The 12,573-nt window shown below is 50.9% G+C and overlaps 1 protein-coding gene across 1 annotated transcript; it reads right to left on the bottom strand.

Moving 5' to 3' along the window:
* Nucleotides 1–581: 581 nt before the first annotated feature.
* LOC141111463 (MTOR-associated protein MEAK7-like) lies at nt 582–11,686 on the bottom strand. Its single transcript, XM_073603757.1, has 5 exons — nt 11,486–11,686; nt 10,012–10,156; nt 9,469–9,909; nt 3,718–3,836; nt 582–818 (listed from the first exon to the last, which is right to left on the bottom strand). The coding sequence occupies exons 1-5, from the start codon at nt 11,684–11,686 to the stop codon at nt 582–584; spliced, it is 1,143 nt and encodes a 380-aa protein (XP_073459858.1).
* Nucleotides 11,687–12,573: the final 887 nt, after the last annotated feature.

Here is a 12,573-nt window from a genome sequence, read left to right as displayed (position 1 = left end):
AGCATCGGCTGCACATCGTTGCTTCGGACCAGGTCTGTGATGGTGACGTTGTCAGACCATGTCGGAGTACCGTGTGTTGGCACGGCCGCTTGTAGGCTCCACGCAGGGAAGCATGTGACAGGGTGACAGTGCAGGAGAGCAGCTGGGAGACATCAACAGTGTTGTCAGCCTACAAAAGGAAGTGCATTGACAAGAAACTCTGTGGCAGGATCATCAAGGATTATTTTAATGAAAGCTGCAGATTTAACAGATTGAAAATAAGTCTCTCCGCTGTCAGAATACAACTCAGCGGGGAAATCGAGTGCGTGGATTGGGGAATCGAGTCATATTTTTGTCATACAACCCGCTGGTTGAACAAAAAAAAAAAACAGACTCATCTATGAGCTGTAGATGGGGAAACAATATGGAGAATGCACAAATCATGGGGGGAGGGGGATTAGGGGTTCTGAGCGGCAGACCTATCACAACCTGGATGGCAGGGAAAGATGGCCAGGGGACTAATATGAAGGGCAGTGATAAGTGGGGGGGGGGACGCACAGTTATTGAGAAGGGGGGGGGGAGGCACATATCACATGGAGTGCTCATAGTGGATGCAGCACCAGCGCAGAGCTGAATTTCTGAGGATTTCTCCTTCCTACCTGTAGCTGCTCCGGTATATTTCCAACCTGCCAGACCTCCATGCAGTCTATAGTGAAATCCTCCCTAGCGGACAGCCGGGGGCTGTTATAGGTGGTGCACAGTGGCTTGGCCTTGCTGTGTCCGTTCCTAAAGTTCTGGTCAATCCACAAGCCAAAGCAGCCAAGATATCCTCCCATGCCCTGCCAGAAACCAGACATAATGATATGAAGGACATAATCACAGATTACCGTATATACTCGAGTATAAGCCGACCAGAATATAAGCCGAGGCACCTAATTTTACCACAAAAAACTGGGAAAACTTATTGACTCGAGTATAAGACGAGGGTGAGAAATGCGCAGCTACTGTAAGTGGAAAAGAGGGTCAACAATGCCCATTTGCAGCCTCACTGTGCCCATTTGCAGCCTCACTGTGCCCATTTGCAGCCTCACTGTGCCCATTTGCAGCCATAGGTCCCCCGAACTTCAAACTCGGTAGTTAAGGGTTCCTAGATGCCCCCTAGCTGCAGCCAAAATTTGGGGTCTCTGGACCCAAAGGGTCCCGAAATGACATTACTGCAGATGGACATGACTTTGGGGCCCCGTATCTTGAGGCTACTTGGTGCTAGGAACCCCAAATTTGGTGTGCACACCCAGTGGAACTGGTACCACAACATATCCAACATAGCTGGGGTTCCTAGCACCAAGTGGCCCTGAGATACGGGGCCCCAAAATTGGTTCGAAAAATGTCAAGCACTTTTCTGAAGCAGAGAATGACATTTGAATTTGGGGCCCCATATCTCGGGGTCACTTGGTGCTAGGAACCCCAGCTTTGGATATGTTGTAGTGCTAGTTCCGCTGGGTTCCTAGCACCAAGTTGCCCCGAGATACGGGGCCCCAAAGTCGGTTTGGAAAATGTCATTCTTTGCACCAGAAAAGTGCTTGACTCCAGTATAAGCCGAGGGGGGCATTTTTAGCACAAAAAAATGTGCTGAAAAACTCGGCTTATACTGGAGTATATACGGTACATCAAACCCCATTGTAAAATATAAAACACTAAACTAATAGTTTCACATGTTGCAGCAGTATCCACACACACATAGGACCCCCAACGTGTGAGGTTATTTATTCCTCCACCTTTGCACATTGGTACTGACTACCATAGGCGTGCGCACAGGGTGTGCCGGGTGTGCCCAGGCACACCCTAATCCCCCATGCGCATTAGTGTTATCGTTCTGTGTAGCAACAGGAACATGGGAAAGATCTCCCTCTTACCGGCTCTGCCATAAGAGAAGTGTTTATCCTTTTCTCTTTCACTGTGCCAGCAGGGAGATCAATGTTCCGGGGTCATATATATGTAGATTTATACACATGCATGTGTGTTTGAGCTTAAGGGTGCACACCCTAATGCATTAGGCTGCGCACACCTATGCTGACTACTATTCCAAACCTTCTCTTCTCCCTCAGTTTCTCCCCCTCACTCTACTAATGTGACCCCAGTGCTGGCAGAGAGCAGCAGGAAAAGGGGGCAAACAAGGAGGCTGTCAGACGCCCAACGTCCTCATCAACCTATGACATCATCACTTGTTAGGACGCCGGCAGCTGGCCCACGTGGTGCTAAAACCTGTGGCTTTGTGGAAAACGGCAGACTTGATCCACCCTCTAGTTTGTTGACCATTTTGGGGCAGTTTTAGGCACCTCTAAAGAACCCAGGTGGCACCCCGGGGTGCTGTGGAACCCTAGTTGAAAAAGGCTGGCATACTGCAAGACAAGAAAATCATGTTGCCTCTTGATGGCCATTGCCTTGCCCTGAATGTGGAGTTTCTTTATCTATGACCTTAGGGTACATTTTCCCCAAAAATTATTTGGAAAATGGGGAACAATTTTTAGGTGTTTTTGCCAAGGCACCCCCTGAAGAACCCAGAAGGCCCCCCTCACGGTGCCCTGGAGGACAAAGGCTGCTCTAGAGAATAAAATGGCGGCAGTTCCGATTTTTTACATTATCTAATATTAGCATCAGTTCAGGAAAAGCAAAATTTCAGTAAAAATACCACTAAAGTTAATTTTAGGGCACACAAATTGCGCAATTGTTTGGTACATTATAAAGGATGAGGTTGCGCTGAGTAAATAGATACCCAACGTGTCAAACATTAAAATTGTGTGCACCTGTGAAATAGCAACATATTTCAGTATATTTTCTATAGGTGATGCTATACTAGAGAACTAGAAGAGTAGAACTATAAGCAAAACTTTTTTTCCATTTTGGATAGAGTAAAGGAAGGTTGGGGAGATTTCCCTTCACTTCCTGTCTCATAGCCAAACAGGAAGTGAGAGAAGATCCCTGCAAATTATGGGAATTACTTGGGGACCCCCAGGTCACCAGAATTAGTGTCCCCATTGGAAGATTACCCCTCTATTACTTTTCTGGGGACAACCAGTCCACTTCATCCAAAACTAAAAAAAAAAAAGAAGTTTTGCCCTTTGTTATACTTTAATTACAATGCGCGGTGATATGTGTATCGCAATTGATGTTTTCATGTATAGGTACCCCCAACACGTGTATTTATGTTCTAACATGCATGTATGTGGGGGTAGGGGGGATAAAAAAAGGATGTTTGTGTGTGTGTGTGTGTGTGTGTGTGTGTGTGTGTGGGGGGGGGGTTAAAAGCTTGGGTGTAACTTTAATTTTCTACAAATTTTTTATTGTTTTTTTATCACATAGGGCATAAAGAGTCCCCTATGTGATCATTTTTCTTTTTGGTGACAGGTTCTCTTTAATGAGACATCCGGAGTCTAAATGACCCCCAATGTCTCACCTGTCCTCCAATGACTCGAATCCGATGCAGATCGCACTGCATTCGATTCTTCCCCGGCCATACAGGCTGGGGAAAGTGAAAGGGGGACTTTTTAGCTGACGTATTGATCACATGATTGGGAGAAATTCTGATCGTTACCCCATAGTGTCAGGTGCTACCTGTCAAACAGAGACGGTAGAATTACATTCCCTCTGCATGGGACATCATCATTCATAGAAATGTTATTCTACAGATTGCAGGCAGCATTGGGGGTAACGCAGGGAAGGGGGCTGACACTCACTCACCAGTCCCTTCGGGTCGGCCTGTATTCCGTGGTTCAGGTACATATATTGCCCATTACAACCAGTGCAGGTGTAGATGCCGAACTTTGGGAAGACAGTGAACAGGAAGCATCTGCTGTCTCCTGAAGGAGAAGAATAAAAATATTGAAGAGTCACATAACAGAGGGTCAATAATGTCATCAAGGGGAGGGGCTCAGAGCTGGCACGGGGGTGTGGCTTAGGATGCCCAGGAAAAATAAAATGACAGCTGCCTGATCCAATCTTGGTTGCCAACATCCCAAGGCTAGCCAGTGCTGTGTGTGGGAGGAGAGGAAACAGCTGACCGGAAAGAACACCTCTCCCAATTTCTATTGTTATCCCTGATGGGCCGACACCAGCAGGCCCAGGGTGGGTCTCCTCACTGGGCCAATCACACAATCAGCACCAGTATGAAGACCACATGATTAATACAGAGGAACTCTGCTGGAAATAATAGATACATTGATAATATTAACCACTGGTGTCATTTATAGATGGCGTATGGAGGAGTAGTCTCTATTGCTGCTCCATCAGGGTGCTGCTCAAGTATCTTTCTTCTCTTATAGCCCTGGACCCATGCCCTCGCTCTCTTATAGCCCTGGACCCATGCCCTCGCTCTCTTATAGCACTGGACCCATGCCCCCGCTCTCTTACAGCACTGGACCCATGCCCCCGCTCTCTTATAGCCCTGGACCCATGCCCTCGCTCTCTTATAGCCCTGGACCCATGCCCTCGCTCTCTTATAGCCCTGGACCCATGCCCCCGCTCTCTTATAGCCCTGGACCCATGCCCCCGCTCTCTTATAGCACTGGGCCCATGCCCCTGCTCTCTTATAGCACTGGACCCAAGCCCCCGCTCTCTTATAGCACTGGACCCATGCCCTTGCTCTCTTATAGCACTGGACCCATGCCCCCGCTCTCTTACAGCACTGGACCCATGCCCCCGCTCTCTTATAGCCCTGGACCCATGCCCCCGCTCTCTTATAGCCCTGGACCCATGCCCTCGCTCTCTTATAGCCCTGGACCCATGCCCCCGCTCTCTTATAGCCCTGGACCCATGCCCCCGCTCTCTTATAGCCCTGGACCCATGCCCCTGCTCTCTTATAGCACTGGACCCAAGCCCCCGCTCTCCTATAGCACTGAACCCATGCCCTTGCTCTCTTATAGCACTGGACCCATGCCCCCGCTCTCTTACAGCACTGGACCCATGCCCCCGCTCTCTTACAGCACTGGACCCATGCCCCCGCTCTCTTACAGCACTGGACCCATGCCTCCGCTCTCTTCTAGCACTGGACACATGCCTCCGCTCTCTTCTAACACTGGACCCATGCCCTCGCTCTTATAGCACTGGACTCATGCCCTTGCTCTCTTATAGCACTGGACTCATGCCCTTGCTCTCTTATAGCACTGGACTCATGCCCTTGCTCTCTTATAGCACTGGACCCATGCCCTTGCTCTCTTATAGCACTGGACTCATGCCCTTGCTCTCTTATAGCACCGGACCCATGCCCTTAAACTCTTATAGCACTGGACCCATGCCCTTGCTCTCATATAGCACTGGACCCATGCCCCCGCTCTCTTATAGCACTGGACCCATGCCCTCGCTCTTATAGCACTGGACTCATGCCCTTGCTCTCTTATAGCACCGGACCCATGCCTTTGAACTCTTATAGCACTGGACCCATGCCCTTGCTCTCATATAGCACTGGACCCATGTCCCCGCTCTCTTATAGCACTGGACCCATGCCCTCGCTCTTATAGCACTGGACTCATGCCCTTGCTCTCTTATAGCACTGGACCCATGCCCTTGCTCTCTTATAGCACTGGACCCATGCCCTTGCTCTCATATAGCACTGGACCCATGCCCCCGCTCTCTTACAGCACTGGACCCATGCCTCCGCTCTCTTCTAGCACTGGACACATGCCTCCGCTCTCTTCTAGCACTGGACCCATGCCCTCGCTCTTATAGCACTGGACTCATGCCCTTGCTCTCTTATAGCACTGGACTCATGCCCTTGCTCTCTTATAGCACTGGACTCATGCCCTTGCTCTCTTATAGCACTGGACCCATGCCCTTGCTCTCTTATAGCACTGGACTCATGCCCTTGCTCTCTTATAGCACCGGACCCATGCCCTTAAACTCTTATAGCACTGGACCCATGCCCTTGCTCTCATATAGCACTGGACCCATGCCCCCGCTCTCTTATAGCACTGGACCCATGCCCTCGCTCTTATAGCACTGGACTCATGCCCTTGCTCTCTTATAGCACCGGACCCATGCCTTTGAACTCTTATAGCACTGGACCCATGCCCTTGCTCTCATATAGCACTGGACCCATGTCCCCGCTCTCTTATAGCACTGGACCCATGCCCTCGCTCTTATAGCACTGGACTCATGCCCTTGCTCTCTTATAGCACTGGACCCATGCCCTTGCTCTCTTATAGCACTGGACCCATGCCCTTGCTCTCATATAGCACTGGACCCATGCCCCCGCTCTCTTATAGCACTGGACCCATGCCCTCGCTCTTATAGCACTGGACTCATGCCCTCGCTCTTATAGCACTGGACTCATGCCCTTGCTCTCTTATAGCACTGGACCCATGCCCCCGCTCTCTTATAGCACTGGACCCATGCCCTCGCTCTCATATAGATTTGGACCCATGCCCTCGCTCCTCATATAGCACTGGACCCATGCCCTCGCTCTCTTATAGCACTGGAACCATGCCCTTGCTCTCTTATAGCACTGGACCCATGCTCTCATCCTCATATAGCACTGAACCCATGCCCTTGCTCTCTTATAGCACTGGAACCATGCCCTTGCTCTCTTATAGCACTGGACCCATGCCCTTGCTCTCTTATAGCATTGTACCCATACCCTTGCTCTCTTATGGCGCTGTTTCTGTTGTGGCTCTGTTTAGGCACCGATCCTGTATCTTTGCTCTGTTATGTCACTGGTCCCCTATTGTGGCTCTGTTATGGCATGGTTCCTCTTCCGTATCCCTATTAAGGCATTGCTTCCCCATAGTAGTTCTATTATGGCACTGTTCTCCTGCTTTGGCTCTCTTGTGGTGCTGGTTCCATATCCTGGATCTGTTATGGTACTGGTCCCCTATATTGGCGCTGTTATGGCATTGTTCCCCTTCCATATCCCTGTTAAGGCACTGGTTCCCCATAGTAACTTTGTTAAGGCGCTGTTCCCCTGTCATGGCTCTCTTTATGGCATTGGTTCTCTATCCCGGATCTGGCTAACTGTCCTCTCTTATGCCACTGGTTCACCACTGTAGCTCTGTTATGGCACTGGTCCCCTGTTATGGTTTTATTATGGCACTGGTTCCCTATTGTTGCTCTGTTATGGCACTGGTCCTCTGCCATGCCTCTGTAATTATTAATATACAGGATTTATGGCACTGGTTCCCTATTATTGCCCTGTAATGGCACTGGTTCCCAGTCCTGGATCTGTTATGACACTGGTTCCCAGTCCTCGCTCTGTTATGGCACTGGTTCCCAGTCCTGGCTCTGTTATGGCACTGGTTCCCAGTCCTGGCTCTGTTATGGCACTGGTTCCCAGTCCTGGCTTTGTTATGGCACTGGTTCCCAGTCCTGGCTCTGTTATGGCACTGGTTCCCAGTCCTGGCTCTGTTATGGCACTGGTTCCCAGTCCTGGCTCTGTTATGGCACTGGTTCCCAGTCCTGGCTCTGTTATGGCACTGGTTCCCAGTCCTGGCTCTGTTATGGCACTAGTTCCCAGTCCTAGCTCTGTTATGGCACTGGTTCCCTATTGTAGCACTGTTATGGCACTGGTTCCTAGTCCTGGATCTGTTATGGCACTGGTTCCCAGTCCTGGATCTGTTATGGCACTGGTTCCCAGTCCTGGATCTGTTATAGCACTGGTTCCCAGTCCTGGATCTGTTATGGCACTGGTTCCCAGTCCTGGATCTGTTATGGCACTGGTTCCCAGTCCTGGATCTGTTATAGCACTGGTTCCCAGTCCTGGATCTGTTATGACACTGGTTCCCAGTCCTGGCTCTGTTATGGCACTGGTTCCCAGTCCTGGATCTGTTATGGCACTGGTTCCCAGTCCTGGCTCTGTTATGGCACTGGTTCCCAGTCCTGGCTCTGTTATGGCACTGGTTCCCAGTCCTGGCTCTGTTATGGCACTGGTTCCCAGTCCTGGCTCTGTTATGGCACTGGTTCCCAGTCCTGGCTCTGTTATGGCACTGGTTCCCAGTCCTGGCTCTGTTATGGCACTGGTTCCCAGTCCTGGCTCTGTTATGGCACTGGTTCCCAGTCCTGGCTTTGTTATGGCACTGGTTCCCAGTCCTGGCTCTGTTATGGCACTGGTTCCCAGTCCTGGCTCTGTTATGGCACTGGTTCCCAGTCCTGGCTCTGTTATGGCACTGGTTCCCTATTGTAGCACTGTTATGGCACTGGTTCCTAGTCCTGGATCTGTTATGGCACTGGTTCCCAGTCCTGGATCTGTTATGGCACTGGTTCCCAGTCCTGGCTCTGTTATGGCACTGGTTCCCAGTCCTGGCTCTGTTATGGCACTGGTTCCCAGTCCTGGCTCTGTTATGGCACTGGTTCCCAGTCCTGGCTCTGTTATGGCACTGGTTCCCAGTCCTGGCTCTGTTATGGCACTGGTTCCCAGTCCTGGCTCTGTTATGGCACTGGTTCCCAGTCCTGGCTCTGTTATGGCACTGGTTCCCAGTCCTGGCTCTGTTATGGCACTAGTTCCCAGTCCTGGCTCTGTTATGGCACTGGTTCCCTATTGTAGCACTGTTATGGCACTGGTTCCTAGTCCTGGATCTGTTATGGCACTGGTTCCCAGTCCTGGATCTGTTATGGCACTGGTTCCCAGTCCTGGATCTGTTATGGCACTGGTTCCCAGTCCTGGATCTGTTATGGCACTGGTTCCCAGTCCTGGATCTGTTATGGCACTGGTTCCCAGTCCTGGCTCTGTTATGGCACTGGTTCCCTATTGTAGCTCTGTTATGGCACTGGTTCCCAATCCTGGATCTGTTATGGCACTGGTCCCCAGCCCTGGCTTTTTTGTGGTACTGGTCCCCAGTCCTAGCTCTTTTATGGCACTTGTCCCCTGCCACAGCTGTGTTTTGGCACTGGTCCCCTGCCGTGGTCTGTTATGGCACTGGTTCCCTATTGTAGCCCTGTTATGGCACTGGTTTCCAATCCTGGATCTGTTATGGCACTGGTCCCCTGCCGTGGCTCTTTTATGGCACTGGTCCCCTGCTGCAGCTCTATTGTGTCAGTGGTCCCTTGCCGCAGCTCTATTGTGACACTGGTTCCCATTGTTGCTCTATTTTAGTAGCCTAGAACCTCACCTTGAATTTGTGGCTTCACCTCCCACTGGTTCCCTATTGTAGCTCTGTTATGGCACTGGTTCCCAATCCTGGATCTGTTATGGCACTGGTCCCCAGCCCTGGCTTTTTTGTGGTACTGGTCCCCAGTCCTAGCTCTTTTATGGCACTTGTCCCCTGCCACAGCTGTGTTTTGGCACTGGTCCCCTGCCGTGGTCTGTTATGGCACTGGTTCCCTATTGTAGCCCTGTTATGGCACTGGTTTCCAATCCTGGATCTGTTATGGCACTGGTCCCCTGCCGTGGCTCTTTTATGGCACTGGTCCCCTGCTGCAGCTCTATTGTGTCAGTGGTCCCTTGCCGCAGCTCTATTGTGACACTGGTTCCCATTGTTGCTCTATTTTAGTAGCCTAGAACCTCACCTTGAATTTGTGGCTTCACCTCCCAGTTTGGGGAGGCAAACCCTCCAAAGATGAACCCATTGGTATCTCTGAGGACCAGCAGGGTCGGTCCCTTGTCAACAAGGTGTGTGCAGAGCTGGATGAAGCTCCTTCCATACACCAGGGTAGAGAAGAGGAGGCGCCAGCGGTGCTGCATTTCGGCAGGAAGATGGTAATTGAGGAAAATGATGGAAGGGAAATCCAGCAGGCTGCAGTAGTCTGCCCAATTCCCCATCTTGCAAGTTGGGATGAGGCTCCTGAGGTCCTGCTGCTGCTCTGTGCTGTTTTGAAGGACGGACAGCCCCATTGTCACTGTGATCCGCAGAAATACAGACACCAGCGGAGTCCTGCACAGCCAGTCCATGATGGAGGCCTGGGGGTAGTAGGAGTTATGGCGCTCCTCCTCCTCCTCCTCCTCCTCCTCTTCAAGGGTCTTGCCACCTGAAACACAGAAGGTGAGAAGGAATTTGTCTATAACTTGGTAAAACAAAGAAGGGAAATATCTCAGGAGAAAATATCACATACTTGCCAAATGCAACTGTGACAGCAGCTGTACGGCCAGATAAACCGACCCCAATTTGCAGTTGCGGGTATTCACCATTCTCCAGCCTCTCGTGGCGTTGTTCTCCAGCAGTGCATTTATCACTCCGCATATCAGATCCTCCAGGAACTAAGGAAAGAGACACCGTCATTCCTCCAGATTACAGGAAAACTAGGCGGCTCATGTTCAGCGAGTCCTGCGTTATTGTGATGAATCAAAAGGACCGGCCATCACGACTGATGGTCAGAGATTGGGGACGTGTCCCAGAAGACAGTGAGGGAATGGGGACCCTTTTTACATGAGACAAGAAGCCATCACCGTTATTACCCCCTTTACAAATCAATGCCGCACTCCACACTGCTCGGGTCTAAGCACTGCTGGATTTCCGGCAGGACCAACAGATATTTTTTGTGCTGGCTAACGAAAGAAAACAAAGGCAGTTCTTGGTTTATATATTCTTTTAAACTTCTAATGCCCTGTACACACGACCGGTTTTCCCGTCGGAATAAACTCCTGAAGGTTTTTCCGACGGCGTTCCGCTGAAACTGTCTTGCGCACAAACGATCACACCAAATTCCGACCGCCAACAACGCGGTGACCTACAACAACGGGACTAGAAAAAGGAAGTGCAATAGCCAGTAGCCAATAGCTTCCGTCTCGTACTTGCTTCAGAGCATGCGTCGTTTTTGGTACGTCGGAACAGCATACAGACAATCGGTTTTCCCGATAGGAATTGGTTCCGTCGGAAGAAGTTTGGAACATGTTCTCTTTCTAGGTCCGTCAGCATTTTCGACGTAACAAGTCCGATTGGGCCTACACACGATCGGAATAGACGATGGAAAGCTTCCGTCAGACTTTTTCTGTCGGACATTCCGCTCGTGTGCACGCGGCATAAGGCCTCATTCACACGGGGCATTTTTTCTGTGCCCTGTGTGGGGCCAATGTTTACCGCCACAGGGATACACAGGTGTTGCTTGTATCTCCATGCCGGCAGTCCCATAACTGTCTAATGTGACAGAGCGCTGTTCCCAATGTGACATCCATGCAGGTGCAGGGCCCCAAATGCACCCCATGCACACGTACAGATGTCACATTGGGAGCAGCAGCTGTGTCTGTACAACAGACAGATATGGGACTGCGGCATGGAGAAGCACGTAACACCTGTACATCCCTGAGCCAGTACACACGGCCCCGCAGGGGCACAGATTAAAACACCCCGTCTGAACCAAACCCAAATCCTCATTATGAGGGCTCCGGCATTATGGTGGATTCGGTGAGCGGTGGAAGACCTTTGCAGTGCCCATTGAAGGAAGTCTCTTCCCATCTTCCTCAAATGGTCATGTGATGCACTGTTGTCTGTGTGGTTGGCTGGAGGCGTGTTATGGGGGTCACAGCGGCTCTGTTATCATGGCGGGTGTCCCAATGTGGCTTTATGCATGACACAACGTGGAGGCTTACCTCCTGCACATCTTCTCTCTTCACTGTCTCTTTGTTGGGAATTATCATGGAAGTGATGAGGGCGCCTTTCTCCTCTGCCGTCCCTCTCAGAATATAGACAATGAACGTCGTGAACTGCTCTTCGGTGATCTCCCGGGCAGGGGGAACGGCCTTGCCGGTGGGGTTACTGCTCTGCATACCACGAAAGATCCGCCTACACATGGGTCTGGTTAGGTGGCACTTGAGGCATTCTTCCTGGGGAAAAATAGAAGTGTGCAGATTTAGGGGATATTTCAGATCAGAGTCTCCCCCTCTGCAGGCAAAATGACACGTGACCTGGAAACACTCGCATTCCTACAGATGTGTGCAGCACCCTGATGTTTAGGCGGGGTTGTTCTTAAATGTATCTGCCAAGTGGTAGTTGCCTTGGGCCATTTGTTAGGAGGTCAAATGATTTCACCCTAATTCTGAAATTGCTGCACTTTTCTCTTCTGGCATTAGATGGCCGGGTATCTGGTGGCATTAGATAAGACGAGGGCATTGTTAGGACAGATTAGGAATAATTGGAGTGTCTCAGCCAATGGGCAGGGGTTTTCTTGGGTCCCTTGGCCTGCTGGAGTCAGGTGATCGAGGTTCTGTACCACCTGGCCGGCTGTCTGGGTAGCACACACACCACCAAGTCCAAATCACCCCCATCCAAATCTTCATCCACCCCCTTCCCCTACCAGACCCCCACCCCCCTCTCCTAATACAAATCTGTGCCCCCCCCCTACACACACACCACCAAGTCCAAATCACCCCCATCCAACACAAATCTTCATCCATCCTCTTTCCCCTACCAGACCCCCATCCCCCCTCTCCTAATACAAATCTGTACCCCCACACACACCACCAATTCCAAATCACCCCCATCCAACACAAGTCTTCATCCATCCCCTTCCCCCTATCAGACCCCCATCCCCCCTCTCCTAATACAAATCTGTGCCCCCCCCACACACACACACACACACACACACCACCAAGTCCACATCACCCCCATCCAACACAAATCTTCATCCATTCCCTTCCCCCTACCAGACCCCCATCCCCCCTCTCCGAATACAAGTCTC

This window comes from Aquarana catesbeiana, linkage group LG10 (genome assembly GCF_042186555.1).
Source record: "Aquarana catesbeiana isolate 2022-GZ linkage group LG10, ASM4218655v1, whole genome shotgun sequence".
Classification (NCBI taxonomy): domain Eukaryota; kingdom Metazoa; phylum Chordata; class Amphibia; order Anura; family Ranidae; genus Aquarana; species Aquarana catesbeiana.
This window is presented reverse-complemented; position numbering and strand designations above follow the sequence as displayed.